We start from the raw sequence: 20,327 nt of genomic DNA on the forward strand, positions 1-20,327 counted from the left end.
TCATAACATTTCCCATGTGGTTGGCGTGTACTCGAAAATCACGCCCATTTCGTTAAGTTTCTTACTTTTGATTGGATGCTTTGTCCTCTGGTCATGTCTCTCCATGCGATATCGCGCTCGGAAGGCAGCGCTAAGTATTGTGGGAAACCTAGTTTGCAGTAGAAGCTCTCGCTGGATTCTGTGGGATGAAGAACTACATTTCCCAGGCAGGTTTAAAGGAGGCGTTCAGCGTCCCGATCAGCTGAAGTATGACCGGTTCTTTTCAGTTTACAAGTTTTGCTCAAGCCTGTCAAAGATGACGGAGGGAACGTGAGTATATTCCGTTTATTGTTTGTTAAACTTGTAGACTAGGGCTACAGAATATAACGTTTCAGCATCGATATTTCAATGTGCGCATCCAATTGTCACATCGCAATGTAATGTCCAGTCTGATCATGATTAGGAGCTACAGAATTGTATATTAATCACTATATTTATAAGATTTATGCAAAAAAAAATCTTAAGTTTTTGTCTTATATTTTTGTGCTGTTTCTAATCCAAATGTCTGCATTTCAAAGTGAAAGCAAGATTATTCCACTTAACGTTACCCCACTGCAGATAATTTCCTTAAAACAAGCAAGAAACAAGCTCCCTTATTTCACTTATTTTTTTTCTGATATTGAAAACTAAACAATATTTTACTTAATCTAAGATATTTTTTTAAATTTAGACTAGAAACAAGACAAAATAATTGCATTGCATTTTTTTGCACTGTAATTCAGTTTCTATACTCGAATACTAAACTATTCATATCGCAATATTTGTCTCAGAAAAATAAAATACTGCAATATCATATTTTTGCAATATCGTGCAGGATTATTACAGACTTTAATTATCATGCAGATGTGAAATGAACACATTTACCCTCATGACGCCTCAAACATAACGACATTTCATTAATTATGACGATTTTGAGGTAAATGTGTTTATTATTTTAGTTCAAATCAATACCCACATAAAACGAGCATCTGAAGGATTTTTTCTATTTCTACTATTATTTAGATTTTTTTTGTTCTGACAAACCTAACACAAGTTGGTATAAAACTGATAATTATAAAAAATCATATGAAACTAAATGATGTTCCCTTACAATTTAAGTATTGTTTGTTGTAATTTTTGTACAAATATCAATAACCTATAATCCACAAACGATCATCTGTACAATTTTAAACGATCCTACATAAATATAAAACTGGTCTTTATAAAAAAAAAAATATTTTATGAAGCTTATTGATGTTCTTTTACATTAAGCTTGCAGAAATGAACTCATTAAAGAAATGTTATTTCACTTCCTCTCACAGGTTTCCATGAAAGATTTGGGTGCACTTTAACAACAGTTTTTGAACAAAAAAGTTAGAGCAGTTGGAAATGTTCGTTTTCTTTGGATTTGCATTTAATTTTCATGTGTTTGAGTAAAATGTCTTTATTTTGTTGTTCAAAATACTGACATTTATTCTAGACCTAAAATAAAAAGGTCATTTAGAGCATAAAATGACACTTGAAATGACATAATCCAACGTCATTTTAATTCCAACACAAAATATCAATGTTTTTATTTTTAAAAAAGCAGTATTTTGGGTTAAATGTGTTTGTTGTTATTTTAGTTCAAATATTAATACCCACATAAAACGAGCATCGGTACGAGTTTTTATATTTCTACTATTATTTAGTTTTTTTGTACTGACAAACCTAACACAAGTTAGTGTAAAGTACTTCTGGAACTTATTGATGTTCTTTTACAATACATCAATAACCTATAATCCACAACCAGCATCGGTACGATTTATTTTTTCTAGAAATTATATAGAAATTTCTTTCTACTAATATATTGTTTTTACTGACAAATCTTACACAAGTATAAAACTGGTGATTGTTTTTAAAAAAGTACTTATGGAGCTTATTGATGTTCTTTTACAGCTAAACTTGCAGAAAAGAGCTCATTATTATTACAGAAATGTTATTTCACTTCCTCTCATGTTTCCATGAAATATTTAGGTGGCCTTTAACAACAGGTCTTAAACAAAAAAGTTAGAGCAGTTGTAAATGTTCATTTTTTCTGGATATGCATTTAATTTTCATGTGTTTCAGTAAAACGTCTTTTTTATTTTGTTGTTCAAAATACTGCCATTTATTACTACTTCTAAAGTAGTAATTTATACTTAAAATGGTAATTTACATCAGTGTTTCTCAACCACGTTCCTGGAGGACCACCAGCTCCTCACATATTCCATGTCTCTTTAACCAAACACACCTGATTCAGATCACCAGCTCATTAGCAGAGACTGAAAGGACCTGGAATGGGTGTGAAAGACTAAGGAGACATCCAAAACATGCAGTGTTGGTGGTTCTTCAGGAACGTGGTTGAAAAACACTGATTTAGAGCATGAAATGACACTTGAAATGACGTAATACAAAATAATCAATTTAATTTCAACACCAAATATCAATATCAATTTCAAAAGAGTTTAAAAAGAGCAGTATTTGGTGGAATGACTCTCATATTTAGGCACAAAAACAACAAGAAAAATTGTTTTCAGACCTTTATAGAATAAATATCTTGCTATAAACATTGTACTCAAACACACCTAATAAGTCCTGTGAATCCAGAAAAACATTTCCAAATGGTTTTTAATTTTTTTCATAGCTGTACTGTTGGTCATTAACAAGTTTGTTAATAAAAATGCCCTTAAGTGTAACACTGAAAGGTTTAAACCAGGTGTTTGCGGAGAAGGGGAGGCCCCTATAAGACGGAGCCTGCGACGGATCTCAGCCGCTGGAGGTTGAGTAATGTGGACGGCAGACAGAGCTGGAGGTACATCGAGGAGACGGACAGCTTGGACAGACAGCAGAGCATGCTGGAACGTCACTCTCTGGGACTGGACACGGTAAGCAAAAATTACAGTCACTAATGCTGATGATACACAGGGCAACTTTGCAAAGCGCTATTGCTTGCCTACTTTTCTATTAAGAATGGGAAACACTGTTGTATCTGTAACCCATTGTCCTAATTAGTTACCCCGTGTCTCACCTGGCTGCTTATTCATGGCATCGTTTCCCAAAGTTGCCCACAAACATTGCTCAAAAAGTTACCCTGTGTATCGTCAGCATAAGTGTACACTAAAATTTTTTTATATTTTACTTCTAATATTTCAGAGCGAGTTCATCTCAGCGTCCCCTGCCGCACACACTGCAGTAGAGGCTGCAGTAAAGGGAATGGACTTCTATAGCCGTCTCCAGGCTGAAGATGGACATTGGGCGGGGGATTATGGTGGACCTCTTTTCTTACTTCCAGGTGATTCATTAAGATATAAACTTAAAAAAAGATGTTACAATAATAATATATCTATTCATAATTAATGTGTATGTATTATTTATTATTTCAATAAAAGAAGATATATAATATTTTTGGTTTTATAGTAATAAAATAATAATTTAAAATAATTTAAAAATGTTACAAGTATCTTTGAAAAACCATTCAATATAATGGAACCATTGTTATATACAAGGTTTCTGTGGTCCTGGAGAACATAGAAATGTAAGATAATTAATTTCTTCTTTTGTCTAATGTTTATTTATTTTTTTTTGGTCTATTTGTATTCCTTAGGTCTTCTCATAACCTGTCATATTGCTAAGATCCCTCTACCAGATGCAGGGAAGAAGGAAATGGTTCGATATCTTCGCTCTGTGCAGCTGCCTGATGGAGGCTGGGGCCTGTGTGTATTAATAAAATGATCTTTAAATATGATATGAATCTCATTAAACCTGTCAAGATAACTTGCAATTCATATTTATGCAAAAATTATTATTTATTTTCTGTCATTGCCTAAATAAATAAATAAATAAATAAATAAATATATATATATATATATATATATTACATATTACATATTACTGCCATCCCAAAATTTGTGTATTACTTAATTCCAATTTACACATATTAGATGTTTAATTTTTTTAATGCAATGAAATAATAATAATAATAAATATTGCTATTAGTATTATTAGAAGTTTTGTTCCTCGCCACTGTCACCACTGGCTTGCTTGGTTTGGGACTTGTGGAGCTGCGCATCGATGGTTTCAATTTCCTAGAACTTCTATATTAAGCTTCTTTGACACAATCTACATTGTAAAAGTGCTATAGAAATAAACATGAATTGAATTATTATGATTATTGTTAACAGTACAAATAGAGTAATGACAATTCTTATTACAAACCTTAAAAAATAAAAGAAATATGGCCAATTACAGAAAATAAAATGTCAACGTGTACTACAACAATGAGAATTTAGAGTCAAACTGGTATTAAAGAAACAGTCTAATATTAGTAATGTTTTTTTTTTTCAGGCACATTGAAGACAAGTCTACTGTGTTTGGAACAGCTTTAAATTACACCACCCTGAGAATTCTGGGAGTTGGGCCTGATGATCCAGATATGGTTCGGGCAAGAAATGCTTTACACAACAGAGGTCTGTGATTGCTGTACACACCGTAATATAAACCATTAAATTAGATTAAACTGTGTTTATCATCAGTATGGTGCTGCTCTGTTACAGGTGGTGCTGTTGGTATACCATCGTGGGGCAAATTTTGGCTTGCCATACTGAACGTATACAGCTGGGAAGGAATGAATACGCTTTTCCCAGAGATGTGGTAAATAAAGTATTAAATATACACAGTTGAAGTCAGAATTATTAGCCCCCCCTTTGAATTTTTGTTTCTTTTATTAAATATTTCCCAAATGATGTTTAACTCAGCAAGGAAATTTTCAAAGTATGCTTGATAATATTTTTTCTCCTGGAGAAAGTTTTATTTGTTTTATTTTGGCTAGAATAAAAGCAGTTTTTAATTATTTAAGAACCATTTTAAAGTCAATATAATTAAGCTTTAAGCTAATATCTAGTAAAATATTATGCACTGTCATCATGGCAAAGATAGAAATGGGTTATTAAAACTATTATGTTTAGAAATCTGTTGAAAAAATCTTCTCTCCGTTAAACAGAAAAAATAAACGGGGCTAAACTGTATATATAATTTTTGGGGGGTATGTTCCATTAGGCTATTGCCATCCTGGATGCCAGCACATCCCTCCACATTATGGTGCCACTGTCGACAGGTCTACCTGCCCATGAGCTACTGCTACGCGGTCAGACTCTCCGCTGATGAAGATCCTCTGGTGCTCAGTTTAAGACAGGTGCAGTTTCACAGTTTTACCACTAGGGGTGGGAATCACCACAGTCACAATACAAAATTAGCATCATTTTAAATATATATTACAATAATCGGCAGCACGGTGGCACAGTGGGTAGCACAATTGCCTCACAGCAAGAAGGTCGCTGGTTCAAGCCCCAGCTGGGCCAGTTGGCATTTGTGTGGGGAGTTTGCATTTTCTCCTTGTGTTGGCGTGGGTTTCCTCCGGGTGCTCCGGTTTCCCCCACAAGTCCAAAAACATGTGGTATAGGTGAATTGGGTTGGCTAAGTTGTCCGTAGTGTATGTGTGTGAATGAGTGTGTGTGGATGTTTCCCAGTGATCCGCTGTATAATGCATATGCTGGATAGGCGGTTCATTCTGCTGTGGCGGCCCTTAGATTAAGAAAGGGACTACGCCGAAAAAAATGAATGAGTGAATGAATTACGATAATCTGCAATATATTGCTATTTATTAACTTTTATTCAACTATGCTCCCAAAGGAAAACATTTGTTTATCTGTTTTAACTAAACAGAAGGATTTCTCAGTTTATTTTATCTAACTAAAAACATGTTCCTGCTAAAAAAAAATTAATTTTAACATTTAACCAAATTGTATAAAAATACATTGTTGTGATTTACCAAGAATGCATGATTATATAGTCCCATGGCTTTGCAATCAAAAATGTCATTATAATAGAAGTCAATGGGACAAAAACAGCCACTAACATAATGAAAGGTTAGTCAATGTTCCCAGAGTGCATTGTTGAATTTAGAAAATTTTCAAAGCATTTTACCTAAATTTGTGTCAAAATAAGATTTGTCAGCACAAATCATTCCATTTGCTAAAGCTCAGAGAACGTTGTGGCCAAATTAAAGACTCCAAATTACCCCAGAGTGGATGAAAACATCTCCAACAGCACACAAGGGTGCTTTCAACATTGTTTTACATTGATTTTAATTATATTACAAATCCCAGTGAACGGCACAGAATATTAACTTGTATAATATTTCAGAATGAACGCTTCCGCCCCAACATTTAGCAAACAGAAAGAACATTTAAAATAAGTTATAAAATAAAGCAAAACACAATATATTTTGAATATTCTACTGATGAAAATGACTCCAGTATCCAGTCCAGACACACCAGTCCAGATGTTGTTCTTGTGTTTGAAACAGGAGCTCTACGTCCAGGATTACTCCACTATTGACTGGCCAGCTCAGAGGAACAACGTTGCAGCCTGTGACTTATACACGCCACACAGCAACTTGCTTACTTTCGCTTATTGTGAGAGAAGTATAATATCACTTTAAAAGGAAAAATACACCCCTTTTGTTTAGTTGTTTTCATTGTTATATCATATAAAAGCCTAAAACTTTATTGTGCAGTTTTCCTGAATATGTATGAAGCTCATCACAGCACTATACTGAGAGAAAAAGCAGTGAAGGAGCTTTATGACCACATTAAAGCAGACGATCGCTTCACAAAATGTATCAGCATTGGACCGGTGAGTGAAAAAGTAATTGTTTGCTGTGTAAAGTCAGCTTGAAATCAATGCATGCTCCTGATTTCATCACGTTCAATTAATCTGTGCATGTTTGGTCAAAAATATTCACTATTTCTTGAACCATAATTCTGTCTCTCTTTTTTTACCCAGATCTCAAAAATGGTTAACATGTTGGTACGCTGGTATGTAGATGGACCCACTTCACCCGCCTTCCAAAAGCACGTTTCAAGGATTCCTGACTATCTGTGGTGAGAAACCTAATTTATTTACTATATACAGTGTATGTTATATCATTATAAGGCGGTGCGATGGCTCAGTGGTTAGAACTGTCGCCTCACAGCAAGAAGGTCGCTAGTTCGAGTCCAGGCTGGGCCAGTTGGCAATTCTGTGTAGAGTTTGCATGTTCTCCCCATGTTCATGTGGGTTTCCTCTGGGTGCTCCGGTTTCCCATACAGTCCAAAGAATGAGTGTGAATGTGAGAGTGTATGGGTGTTTCCCAGTTCTGGGTTGCGGCTGGAAGGGCATCTGCTGTGTAAAACTTATGCTGGAATAATTGGCGGTTCATTCTGCTGTGGCGATCCCTGATAAATAAGGGAAAAGGCCGAAGGAAAGTAAATAAAAGAAAATATCATTATAAAAATGCCTTCTGTGTTCCTTTTTGTGATTTAAATTTTTTTTTCCACTTTGCCCTATTTTCCAGGCTGGGTTTGGATGGCATGAAAATGCAGGTGAGTTATTAAGAATGGTTTTTTTGATCAGAGAATCAAACATTTCATATACATTAATATATTATTAATGTAAATAAAATGAATTGATAATTCATTTTACTGAATTAATAATTCTGAAGTCAGAATTTTTAGCCCTCCTGAATTATAAGCCTCTCCGTATAATTTTTTCCCCAATTTCTGTTTAAAGGAAATATTTTTTAACACATTTCTAATTTGTATAGTTTTTATTTTACATTCTTAGGTGATACAAAACACAGACGTTTCGGCACAATGCCTTCCTCAGTGTGTGACACAATCTTCTCACTATACCCTATTTATCCCACAGTCAATCACATTACGTCATTAGTTAGACAGCCACTCAATAGTTAAAAACAGTCTCATTTTCATTTCAATATACTGTAATTAATCACACAAGAAATATTTGCCTTCACCTTTAAAACACTATCTCCATTGCGCAAGCAAATTACATATTATCATCATTCACTTATTCATGTCTACATCAATGCAATGAAATTCCGACAGTCTAAAACAGGGGTCACCAAATTTGTTCCTGGAGGGCCGGTGTCCTGCAGATTTTAGCTTCAACCCTAATCAAACACACCTGAACAAGCTAATCAAGGTCTTCCTAGGTATACTTTAAACATCCAGGCAGGTGTGTTGAGGCAAGTTGGAGCTAAAATCTGCAGGACACCGGCCCTCCAGGACCGAGATTGGTGACCCCTGGTCTAAAACATTAAAAATACCTTTTCATCTCATTATTTGTATCACTACATGCTCAAAATCCATGATTCACAATATTATAAATAAACAACAAACCGTAAAAGAAACATAGACTGGTCCAATTCCTCATTCATTCCTCTTGATGTACGTATGTGATTTTAATTTATGAATCCAGAACGCTTCTGTTTGTAATAATCTTTTACTCAGATTACCTCTATGTGACTCAAATACTTCTTCAACTCCTATACATTCTAGTTGTTTTACGTCATGTCCAAAACCTATAAAATGTCTTGCTACTGCTAAAGTTATATGTTCTTGATTTATGTTCACTAATACGCAATATCATCTGACGTGATGACTTCTCTATGTATATCTTACTGACATTTTAACATGTAGACCACATTATGCGTAGAGCAGGTAATACAGGTTTTTATTTTTATATTTTTACCTGTTGCTGGATTCAAAAATTCCTTACACTTTACTAGATTATTATTAACAAGATTACCGCACCAAAAAAAGTAAAGAGAAAAAAAAAACGTGAGCGCGCAGTGCAAACTTCATTACTCAATACATTTCTAACCATAATTGTTTCATCTTTGACATGACAGTATATAATATTTTACTACATATTTTTCAAGGTATTGGTATTCAGCTTAAAGTGACATTTAAAGGCTTAACTAGGTTAATTAGGCAAGATAGGGGAATTAGGCAAGTCATTCTATGACAATGGTTGTTCTGTAGACAATTGAAAAAATTGCTTAAGGGGGCTTATAATTTTGACCTGAAAATAGTTTTTAAAAAATTAAAACCTGCTTTTATTCTAGCTGAAACAAAGCTAATAAGACCTTCTCCAGAAGAAAAAATATGATAGGAAATATTGTGAAAAAATCCTGCTTTAAGCATCATTTGGGAAATTGTAAAAGAAAAAAAATGTATCCAGAGGGCTAATCATTTTGACTTTAACTGTATATGTATAAAACAAAAGCGAAAATCTATTTTATTTAATTCTTTCAGGGAACAAACGGATCACAGCTATGGGACACTGCATTTGCAGTACAAGCATTTCTTGAGGTACATATTGTCAAAAATAAAGCTGGCGCTGACACATAACTGATGATTTCACTGACCACTTGTGCTTATTTTCTAAATAGGCAGGAGCTCAGGACATCCCCAGATTTACAGAGTGCCTCACACATGCCCATCATTTCTTGGATCTGACTCAGGTAAGCATGATTAAATAAAAAATGGAATGGGGATAGCCCCATTAAGATACAGGATCATTTCTTTTTGGGAGTTCTGGTCAAAGTGGCAGTACAAAAAGTTTCAGATTAAAGGGGTGGTCCACTACGATATCATATTTTAAACATTAGTTGATGTGTAATGTAGCTGTGTGAACATAAACAGCGTCTCTGAATGTAAGACGCTTAAAGTTCAATGCAAAGGGAGACCTTGGTTTTTACAGAGTTAGCTTAGCAAAGCCTACAATGAACAAATTTTGGGTACTACAAAAAAAAACAAAAACTTCCGGGTCTGTGAGATCACAAACGTACTTTTACCACGCACACACACTGCGCAGCCAAGGGGCGTGGCCAGAGGCGCTGTAATGTTACAGCAAAGGGAGCTGAAATGCCATCCAAACGCTGCTATTTCCACAGAGCTACTTCTGTTTCTGTATTTGGGCTTCCAAATGACATGACACAAAGACAGAACTGCTTACAGTTCAGAATTATAATATATAAAATAAAATACATTATATTATATAATTATAAAATACATAGCAAGCATGATTTGACAAAAACAGCTTCCAGAATCTTTCCCAGTTCAGGGCTGTATTCGGTTAAAATCTCCTCAAAGAAGGAGCAGCTCCAACAAGCAGAAGCTGTAGCCTGTGAGTTTTTATTTGTTAAAATTGATCATGACATGTACTGTGTCTAGCCTTAATGGTATGTTGTAGCAAAGACGTAAACAACGGGAAATGCTGTTTGGCACAGCTAATGATTTAGCTACAAATTCATATTTATCACTCAAACTGCTCTAAACACAGACACACACACACACACACACACTCTCTTCACCAGCGCGTGCGTGTCTCTCTATAGGCAGTTATAGATGCGTTCTACATCTCAGATAATGAACTCGCAAAAGATATGTGAATGATTCATATTACTTACACATGCATATTCCGGATATATGTGAAAGACGTCGTGTAATGCGTTAAGTAAAAAAAAAAACAGGAGAGCTTGCCTAACTCATGTAGCAGCAGAAAAATCAATCAAGGCTCGCATCCCACATCTTGTGCTTTATTCTTCTGTCAACAGCGTCACTGTATATTACAGAACAATAACTTAATCCGAGCAGTAGAGAAAAATAAAAATAAACATCGCTCCCGCGCACATGCATTTCTCATGTTACACGCATTTACAGACAGTTCACACACACACACCACACACACACACACACACACACACACACACACACACACACACAAAACAGCGATCTCTCTTAAAGGAGCCGCACCCCATTTTCACTCATTACAGACACTTGTCAGATTTTATTTTAGAGCGGCATGAGGTTAATTGACTGTTTACACAAAAAGCGCGGTGCTTGAACGGGCGTGACGTGGAGCCGATCCGTGAATCGCAGCACATTATAACACATGATATGACCGATCAGAGTCACTTGAGGGCGGGCCTTTCAGAGGAACTAGGAAATATGCCAATCGTTTTCATGTCAGCTGAGTAGCTGTACATAATCAAGGTAAGATATATGACAAAATAACATGATTTCCTTCAAGTAAAACATGAGCACACATTGCTATGCATCTTATAAATACAACCAAGCCTTAAAAATACATTCTGGACCACCCCTTTAAAGACAAATACAAACATATAACACATACATATGCTCTGTTCTCATGAAACCCATTTGAAAAACAAAAATAAAAAATTGATCATAACAAGTACATGTTCCCTTTAATGAAGACCAAGAGCCTTTAAAGTGGGGGTAATCATGACATTCTTCATTATTATAGGTTCTTTCTGCAAATAGCTTTGAATTGACTGTGCTGAGCAAAAATGTTTTTATTATATGATACACAGTGGAGAAAAATGATGTAGCTATTATTTTTATTGTTTCATATTAATTGTTAATTTATTCAACATTTTCATTTGTAGAAAAAACATGGCTCTTGGGGATATTTTAAGGACTTTGTTAAGAGTGACAAGATTTTGTTTCCATCTAAAACATTATAAATATGGGACAAAGGTGTTCTAAAATAATCTGACAGGCCCCCTCCGTCCTTTTTTTTATTTGTTTATTCATTTATTCACGTTATAATTTTATTTAATACCTTTTTTTTTGCATAAATGGGAAAGGGTAAATAATTCTTATGTAAAATAATCTGATTTCGTAATATTGTATACATTTAATTTGAATTTAAGTGTTTGTTCTGTTTGTTCCTCTTTCTCAAAAACAACAAAGAGATAAAGAAAAAAATTTCATAATTTAAGGTCACTAATCAAATTTGAACAAATCAGAAATATATCTACTTGTATTATATTTTATTTTAATTTACTCATTTGAAATATTAATAATAATAATAATAAATACTCAAAGCATTTTGTTGTGGTATCAGACTTTTGTAGCGCACTGAAATGTAACCTTTGTAAGAACTATCTCTTACTGTTCTCTATGTAAGAACTAACCAGTTTGTCATTATTGTAGGTCAAAGATAATCCTCCAGAATATGAGAAATACTATAGACAAATGAACAAGGTAAACATTTGTGTATTACATGTCAATTTTACTATTAATCCTTCTTAATTTGCACTTTAACACATAAATGATGTATGTGTCTGATTTAGGGAGGCTTTCCCTTCAGCACACGGGACTGCGGTTGGATAGTTGCGGACTGTGTGTCAGAAGGGCTGAAATCTGTGATGCTTCTGCAAGAGCAGTGCCATTTTCTCAAAGAAAACATTCCCAGGGAAAGGCTTTTTGATGCCGTCAATGTGGTAATAACCTTACTTACAAATACTGTCTGTTTGCAAAGCTGAAATATTTAGATTTACAGTTAAATGTTATCCAATTGGTATAAAGACATATGTTAGACCCTATTTTTACAGGTCCAGAGTTCCTATGTTGAATCTCAGTACCTCAAAAATGTGATCTTCCTTTGTGTTTAACTCAAACAGAGAGTTTAAATATAAGATAACAAAGGTAAATGTTTATCCATAGGCTAAAATTATATGACAGATTGAATGTTCAGCTTTTTTAAAGTTTGTTGAGCTTGACTGGACTGCAATTCTTTAATTTAATATACAGTATGAACGAGAATATAGTGCAGTTAGAAATTAAGATAATCTTATTTTATTAATGTATTTAAAATGTAAAGTCTTCAGTGTCATGATTCGTCAGAAATCATTTTAAAATGCTGATTTGCTGCTCAAAAAATAAAAATGTGAAAAAATCAAGTTAAAGCATTGTTGAACATTTAAAATAGATAATTGATATATATATATATATATATATATATATATATATATATATATATATATATATATATATATATATATATATATATATATATATATATATATATATATATATATATATATATATATATATATATACATCTAGTTGAGAGCAAAATTATTAGCCCTCTTGTGAAATTTTTATTATTTTTCAAATATTTCCCCAGTCATGTTTAACGGAGTAAGGAATTTTTTACAGTATTTCCTATAATACTTTTACTTCTGGAGAAAGTCTTATTTCTTTTAGTTTGACTGGAATTAGAGCAGTTTTTGATATTTGAAGATAATTTTGAATGAGCAATATCACGAGTAGCAGTGCGATGTGGCTGTATCTGGGGGGCATTCGCAGCCTCGTGCCTTAGTGTCCCACCAGTGACGATATACTGCTACGAGTGTGATATTGCATTTATACAACAGCTCGATGGGACAATCGTCTATATAAAAAGAAAATCAAACACGAGAGTCTGAAAACCCTTTTGTAAGAGGGACTGCTTTCCTCCGCTTTTCATTCACATCTGCAGCTGACATCAGAACAGCAAAAATCGTCACTAATTCACAAACGTCATTTCAGAGCTAGTATTTGAATCATTCTCCAGCGTAATGTCTAATGTGATGACAAAACAGGTGATTTTGCTCTTATTTTAAAATTATAAGGCTGAACAGCATGAAATGCTGTCAGTCTACAGAGATATCTCCCAGTATTTCTCTGTTGCAGTCTGGAGATCACAATATTACTATGGTACAGCACTACAACATACAAAAGAGAGAGATCGACTTAGAATATCATTTACCTGTTTAATAATGATTTGATCAGCTGTAGTTTGAAATTACACTATTTTTTCTCAGGGCTTATTATGTGGTCTTTGTCGCCATCTTGTGGATAAACATTGTCAACCGTCTTTGCTCGAAGACAGGTCAAAAGCCGCCAACGCGCTGTCTCTCAGAAATTACAAATATTTCAAAATAGGCACTATCCTTATAAATAAACTGCAAAGCCTCATTGTTACCGAACAGCAGCAATATTTGTCAAACTGTAGAGTGTCCTCTGCTTGTTGCTGTATGTGGGCGGAGTAATACACAAGGGTGAAGAGGCGATAGGAGTGCTGTTACTAGCAGAATATTGCACGGCTATCAACCAATCAGATTCAAGAACCAGACAAAACTGTTGTATAAAGGTCAATATTATTAGCCTCCTTAAGATTTTTTTTATTTGGCTACAGAAAAAAACAAACACTGACTTGCCTAATTAACTTGTCTAGTCAACCTAATTAACTTAGTTAAGCCTTTAAATTCTAAAATATCTAGTAAAATATTATGTACTGTCATAAGGGCAAAGACAAAAGAAATTAGAAATGACTAAGTCAATAAAACAGTTATGTTTAGAAATGTGTCAGAAAAACACCTTCTCTCCATTAAACAGCACTTTGGAAAGTTTTTAAAAGAAATAAAGTTATTTGTAAAAATATTATAAAGTGTCTTTATTGCCTCTCTTTAATGAAAATAAACATGTAATGCATACTTTCTAAAATAATAGTACCATTTTCTTTAAAAACAAATTTTAAGCTTTGAGCATTAATCTAATTTTTCTGCAAAATTCTGTGTTAGCTGTTGAGCATGAGAAACCCTGATGGAGGCTTTGCCACATATGAGACAAAACGTGGTGGGAAACTGCTGGAGCTGCTGAACCCGTCTGAAGTATTTGGTAAGTGTGCATTAAAATATCATATTCAGTTGTCAGGGTATTTCCTGTTAGGAAAAGTCCTGTTAAATTTCTCTTTCAGGTGACATAATGATTGACTACACATATGTTGAGTGCACCTCAGCTGTATTGCAGGCATTAAAACACTTTCACAGCGTATATCCTGAGCACAGAGCAGAAGAGATCAGGTACACAGAAAAAGACTCATAAATAAACATGCAAAAGTTACAGTAAAGCAAAAAAAAAAAACCTCAGTATAATGAGGTGTGAAGAATGGTTTGGTTGAAGTGTGTCTCTTGTTTAAATAGGAGCACTCTTCAGCGGGGGCTGGACTACTGCAGGAGGATTCAGAGACCTGATGGCTCATGGGAAGGGTAGGCGTTGGTTCATTTATAACACAGTCCTGCATCTTAAAAAAAAAAGTCATTCTAATATGACCTAATCTAACGGTGATTTCAGTTAAAGTCTGTGTTACCAGGAGTTTTGATTTCACACAGACTTAAATGCATTCCAACTTACAGTGTGTATATATATATATATATATATATATATATATATATATATACAGTTGAAGTCAGAATTATTAGCCCCCGTTTATTTTTCCCCATTTTCTGTTTAACGGAGAGCAGATTTTTTTCAACACATTACTGAACATAATAGTTTTAATAACTCATTTCTAATAACTGATTTCTTTTATCTTTGCCATGATGACAGTGAATATTTGACTAGATATTTTTCAAGACACTTCTATACAGCTTAAAGTGACATTTATGGCTTAACTAGGTTAATTAGGTTAACTAGGCAGGTTAGGGTAATTAGGCAAGTTATTGTATAATGATGGTTTGTTCTGTAGACTATTGAAAAAATATACAGCCTAAAGGGGCTAATAATTTTGACCTTAAAGTTTTTAAAAAAATTAAAAACTGCTTTTATTCTAGCCGAAATAAAACAAATAAGACTTTCTCCAGAAGAAAAAATATTATCAGACATACTATGAAAATTTCCTTGCTCTGTTAAACATTATTTGGGAAATATTTAGAAAGAAAAACAATTCAAAAGGGGGCTAATAATTCTGATTTCAACTGTATATTCCAGAGTAACAAATGCAGCCCAATGTCAAAAGTTTTACTGACAATTAAAAAAAAAAATTCAACAATTAATTTAATTTATGCGAGGCATATTAATGTAAAAATATACAAAAATATGTACATTATACTGTTGCTATATAGTCTGCTTTTATTTATATTTCAGACACTGACTGCCTTTGTTGCTTGTCTTAGATCGTGGGGAGTCTGTTTCACATATGGAGCCTGGTTTGGTCTGGAGGCATTTGCGTGTATGGGCCACACTTTCCAAAATGGGTATGTTTGTTTCTTCTTTTCTTTGATGATGTTTACGGACATAATGAGTAGTGTGATCACAGCAAAAGCAAACCACTTGATGATTCAGCCATTTTCTGATGCATGAAGTCCCTCCTTATGTTTTTTTTTTTTTCAAGAAGTTGTTTCAGTTATAAACACAGCTTCGTCAGGTAAAACGCCATATTTAACTTATAGGGATAGTTTACCCAAAACTGAAAGTTCCGTCATCATTTACTCTTCACTCGTCATAGACAGATTTTTTTTCTTCTATTGAACACAAAATAAGATATTTTGAAGAATGTTGGAAACCTCTAACCATTGACTTTCATTTTATTTGTTTTTCCTACTTTGAAAGTCAGTGGTTACAGTCATTTAGCTTCAAAATATCTTCTTTTGTGTTCAACAGAATATAAAAACTCATAGTTTTGGAAGCATTTAAGGGTGAGTTAAATGTTTTTGACGTACTGATAATTTAACATAAATGTAAAAGGCTCTGAGGGACAGACATTTGTACAAAATTGTACAAAATCACATTACTTTCACAACCTACAACTTTCAAAACTGTCTTGTGGACTTTTTGCTTATTGGAAGTGTTTTTTGGACAGACATTTTACCAGCTTAACAATAAATTTGTCTTATGTTGAACTATTATAATTTTGCCAATAGCCATTGAATGGGTCATTAATTATGTTTATTTCATGCCGAAAATCATTCGAATATAAAGTAAAGATCATGTTCCATCAAGATATTTTGTAAATTTCCTACCATTATATAACAAAACTCAATTTTAATTAGTAATATGCATTGAAAACAACTTTATTTGGACACTTTAAATGTGATTTTGTCAGTATTTGTATTTGTTCGGACCATCAGATTGCAGATATTCACATTGTGATTTCACAGATGTATTTCAGCTAACATGAATAATTTGAAAAATAGTTCAAACCTAACAAGTATATTTGGAATCACAGCCTAGTTTGTATTTCTGTCTTAAAATAAAAGTTTTCCGCTGCCCTGGTGCTAAGGTCTGTTATGTCACATTAGAGAGTCAAGATATCAAAGAAATCATTTGTTTCTGTATTGCAGGTCTGTTTGTGTGGAGGTGAAGCGTGCCTGTGAGTTCCTGCTGTCGAAGCAGATGGAGGATGGAGGCTGGGGTGAAGACTTTGAGTCCTGTGAGCAGCGGCACTACGTTCAGAGCAATAGCTCTCAGATCCACAACACCTGCTGGGCTTTGCTGGGATTGATGGCTGTCAGGTAACTTCAGCATCAATGCCTGGTGGTAGGGTTTTTTCTTAACACTTTATAATGAATAATCATCTACTACATGCTACAAAGATCCACAACTTTTTCCATGTATACCAAAGGCCCATTTCTCTCAAATATTGTTCACACATTTGTTCAAATCTTTGGATGTGTTGCACTGTGTGAGGCAAATATTGGTCACACTAATTACTGTCTGTTTTATTCTTTATTCTGTTGAACACAAAACAAGATAGGGATGTTGGAAACCAGCAGCCATAGTAGGAACAAAAATAATATACAAGTCAATGGCTGCTGCTTTCCAAAATCCTTCAATATATCCTCATTGTGTTCAACAGAAGTGAAGGGCGAGTAAATGATCACAGAATTTAGATTTTTGGGTGAACTATCCCTTTAAGGGATGGGTAAACTGCAAATATTTATGTTATTACAAAATGAATCACAGATGCACATTCAGGTATTTTTCTATTTAGACACTCAGTCATTCGAGTCCATGCCTAAATTACAAAATAAATTGTCATTTTTAGGTACCCTGACACCAGAGTGATTGAGCAAGGCATTCAAGTATTGATCGATAAGCAGCTGCCTAATGGAGACTGGCCACAGGTGAGAAAATGTATTGCCAGATTTCCAAAATATAATCAACGTGTCTAGGTTTGACTAATAAAAATGGGCTCTTTCCCTGTTTTCAGGAGAACATTTCTGGAGTGTTCAATAAAAGCTGTGCCATCAGCTACACCTCTTACAGGAATGTGTTTCCAGTGTGGACTCTAGGCCGCTTCTCACGGCTCTATCCCAGCAACGCTCTGACTGGAAAACTCAAGCTGTGAGTCAGATACTGTGGAAATGTGTCTCAAATAAGCAATATCTGACACAGTCTGATCAAAGACGATTTAAAACAAACCTGTCTGCTGCTCTTTAAAAAGTAGAACTGATGTATGAGAGTCAATAGGATATTATCTCTCGAACATTTGACTCATTTTTGTACTCATTTAACTATTGAAGCAAGACGTTGATTGTAGATGATTCTGTTTTTAAATGTGATATTCTGTACTCTTTTAATAAATAATTGTGTAGATATTCGGCTCACTGTTTTGTAGTATTGTTTTTACTCCGTGTCGGATTGGTTTTGTTATTCCTCTTATGTATTTCACTCATTGAAATCATTCATTCATTCATTTTATTCTTGGCTTAGTCCCTTTATTAATCTGGGGTCGCCACAGCGGAATGAACTGCCAACTTATCCAGCATATGTTTTACACAGTAGATGCCCTTCCAGCTAGTCCATACACTATGAACAATTTAGCCTTCCCAATTCACCTGTACCGCATGTCTTTGGACTGTGGGGAAAACCGGAGCACCCGGGGGAAATCCACGCAAACGCTGGGAGAACATGCAAACTCCACACAAAAATGCCAACTGACCCAGCCGAGGCTCGAACCAGCGACCTTCTTGCTGTGAGGCAACAGCACTACCAACTGTGCCACTGCGTTGCCCTCATTGAAATCAGTTTTGGTTAATATTGTCAAATAGTCTTGTTAGCAAAAGTACAGATGTTTATGAATTGGACTGTGCTGTATGTGTCTGCATTGGAATAAGTAGTATGCTTTATATAAAAAATAAGTCATTTTAAAGATTGCAGACTTTTATTTTGAACTTATCAATGTATTTAAACAATCTCATATGGAATTAAAAATGTAAATATATAAATATACACTGCTCAAAAAAGGGAACACTTAAACAACACAATGTAACTCCAAGTGTTCCCTTTATTTTTTTGAGCAATACATTTTTTATGTATTTACATGTATTGCAAATATATGCTTATTTGTATATATACATATACTCACACATATACAGTTGAAGTCAGAATTATTAGCCCCCCTTTGAATGTTCTTTTTTTTTTTTAAATATTTCCCAAATGATGTTTAACAGAGCAAGGAAATTTTCACAGTATGTCTGATAATATGTTTTCTTCTGGAGAAAGTCTTATTTGATTTATTTCAGCTAGAATAAAAGCAGTTTTAAATTTTTTTATGAACCATTTTAAGGTCAATATTAATAGCCCCTTTAAGCTATATTTTTCGATAGTCTAAAGAACAAACCATCATTATACAATAACTTGCCTAATTATCCTAACCTGCCTAGTTAACCTAATTAACCTAGTTAAGCCTTTAAATGTCACTTTAATCTGTATAGAAGTGTCTTGAAAAATATCTAGTTATTAGAAATAAGTTATTAAAACTATTATGTTTCGTAATGTGTTGAAAAAATCTTCCCTCCATTAAACAGAAATAGGGCAAAAAAATTAACACGGGGGCTAATAATTCTTACTTCAACTGTAGATATTTCTACAATTTTTATTCAACATATTGTGAACAATATAAACACCCACACAAACATGCAATGCCATTTTATATTATTTAAATACTGATTCACATGTCATGCACAAGGGTCCAGAAGGGCCCTTTAAATGCTTCCAGTTCCAAGTGTACAGAATATCTGCTATGCATCGGCGGATTTCACCAATAAGCAAGGTAAGTGGCTGCTTAGGGCCCCGGACATCTGAGGGCCCATAATAAATATCTAGAAGTGTAAATTATACCTATAAACTACACATATGACATCGTTTTCTATAATATTTTGTATAGTGAGAGTCAAACAAATACAAATTTTACATCATTAAATATTATTTAATATACAATAAAACAATATTATAATAATGTAATGTTATGTAATATTAAATAGCCACCACCCCCAATCATGGAGCAGTCTAGCATTCAATTTTAGAAACATTCATTTATTGATTTTCTTTTTGGCTTGGTCCCTTTATAAATCAGGGGTCGCCCCAGCGGAATGAACCCGCCAATTTATCCAGCATATGCTTCATGCAGCGCATGCCCTTCCAGCTGCAACCCTCACTGGGAAAATTTATCAACAATTATGTGTATTATTTTAGTTGTAAATTATTTTAAAGAAAACTAATCATTTAAAGAGTAAAGCTTGCCTTAAGATAAAACGTAGAAAATAAGATTGAGTGACATAAAAAATTAAGTAAAAGTTGAAAGGGTGGACTTGGGGCCCCATGGCTGGGGCTGCTTGGGGCTCCCCAAATTACTAAATCCGCTGCTATGTATATAAATGATATACTGTTTAGAATTGGAAATGCAGTAAGCATTACTACACAACTCTAGCAACATATATTTTGGTGGAAATTTTGTTGCCTATTTAAAGTCGTTTTTTTTATTTTTTAATAAATGGTGTGCGGGCTTTTATTTTGATATGTGCGGAT

The 20,327-nt window shown here is 34.1% G+C and overlaps 1 protein-coding gene across 1 annotated transcript; it reads left to right on the forward strand.

Moving 5' to 3' along the window:
- The first annotated feature begins 203 nt into the window (after positions 1-203).
- On the forward strand, positions 204-18,113 carry lss (lanosterol synthase (2,3-oxidosqualene-lanosterol cyclase)). The gene is made up of 22 exons (XM_056465681.1): positions 204-309; positions 2,756-2,924; positions 3,193-3,331; positions 3,644-3,752; positions 4,384-4,505; positions 4,593-4,689; positions 5,095-5,230; positions 6,404-6,512; positions 6,614-6,732; positions 6,883-6,980; positions 7,433-7,460; positions 9,195-9,251; positions 9,332-9,403; positions 11,904-11,954; positions 12,044-12,193; positions 14,318-14,414; positions 14,494-14,599; positions 14,720-14,785; positions 15,692-15,772; positions 16,859-17,029; positions 17,563-17,641; positions 17,728-18,113. The coding sequence occupies exons 1-22, from the start codon at positions 296-298 to the stop codon at positions 17,863-17,865; spliced, it is 2,208 nt and encodes a 735-aa protein (XP_056321656.1). The 5' UTR covers positions 204-295; the 3' UTR covers positions 17,866-18,113.
- The last annotated feature ends 2,214 nt before the right edge of the window (positions 18,114-20,327 follow it).

This window comes from Danio aesculapii, chromosome 9 (genome assembly GCF_903798145.1).
Source record: "Danio aesculapii chromosome 9, fDanAes4.1, whole genome shotgun sequence".
Classification (NCBI taxonomy): domain Eukaryota; kingdom Metazoa; phylum Chordata; class Actinopteri; order Cypriniformes; family Danionidae; genus Danio; species Danio aesculapii.

Coding starts and splice junctions, on each gene's coding strand:
- lss (XM_056465681.1), top strand. Junction 7,461..9,194: donor TGGATGGCATGAAAATGCAG/GTGAGTTATTAA, acceptor TAATTCTTTCAG/GGAACAAACGGATCACAGCT. Junction 14,600..14,719: donor CACAGAGCAGAAGAGATCAG/GTACACAGAAAA, acceptor TTGTTTAAATAG/GAGCACTCTTCAGCGGGGGC.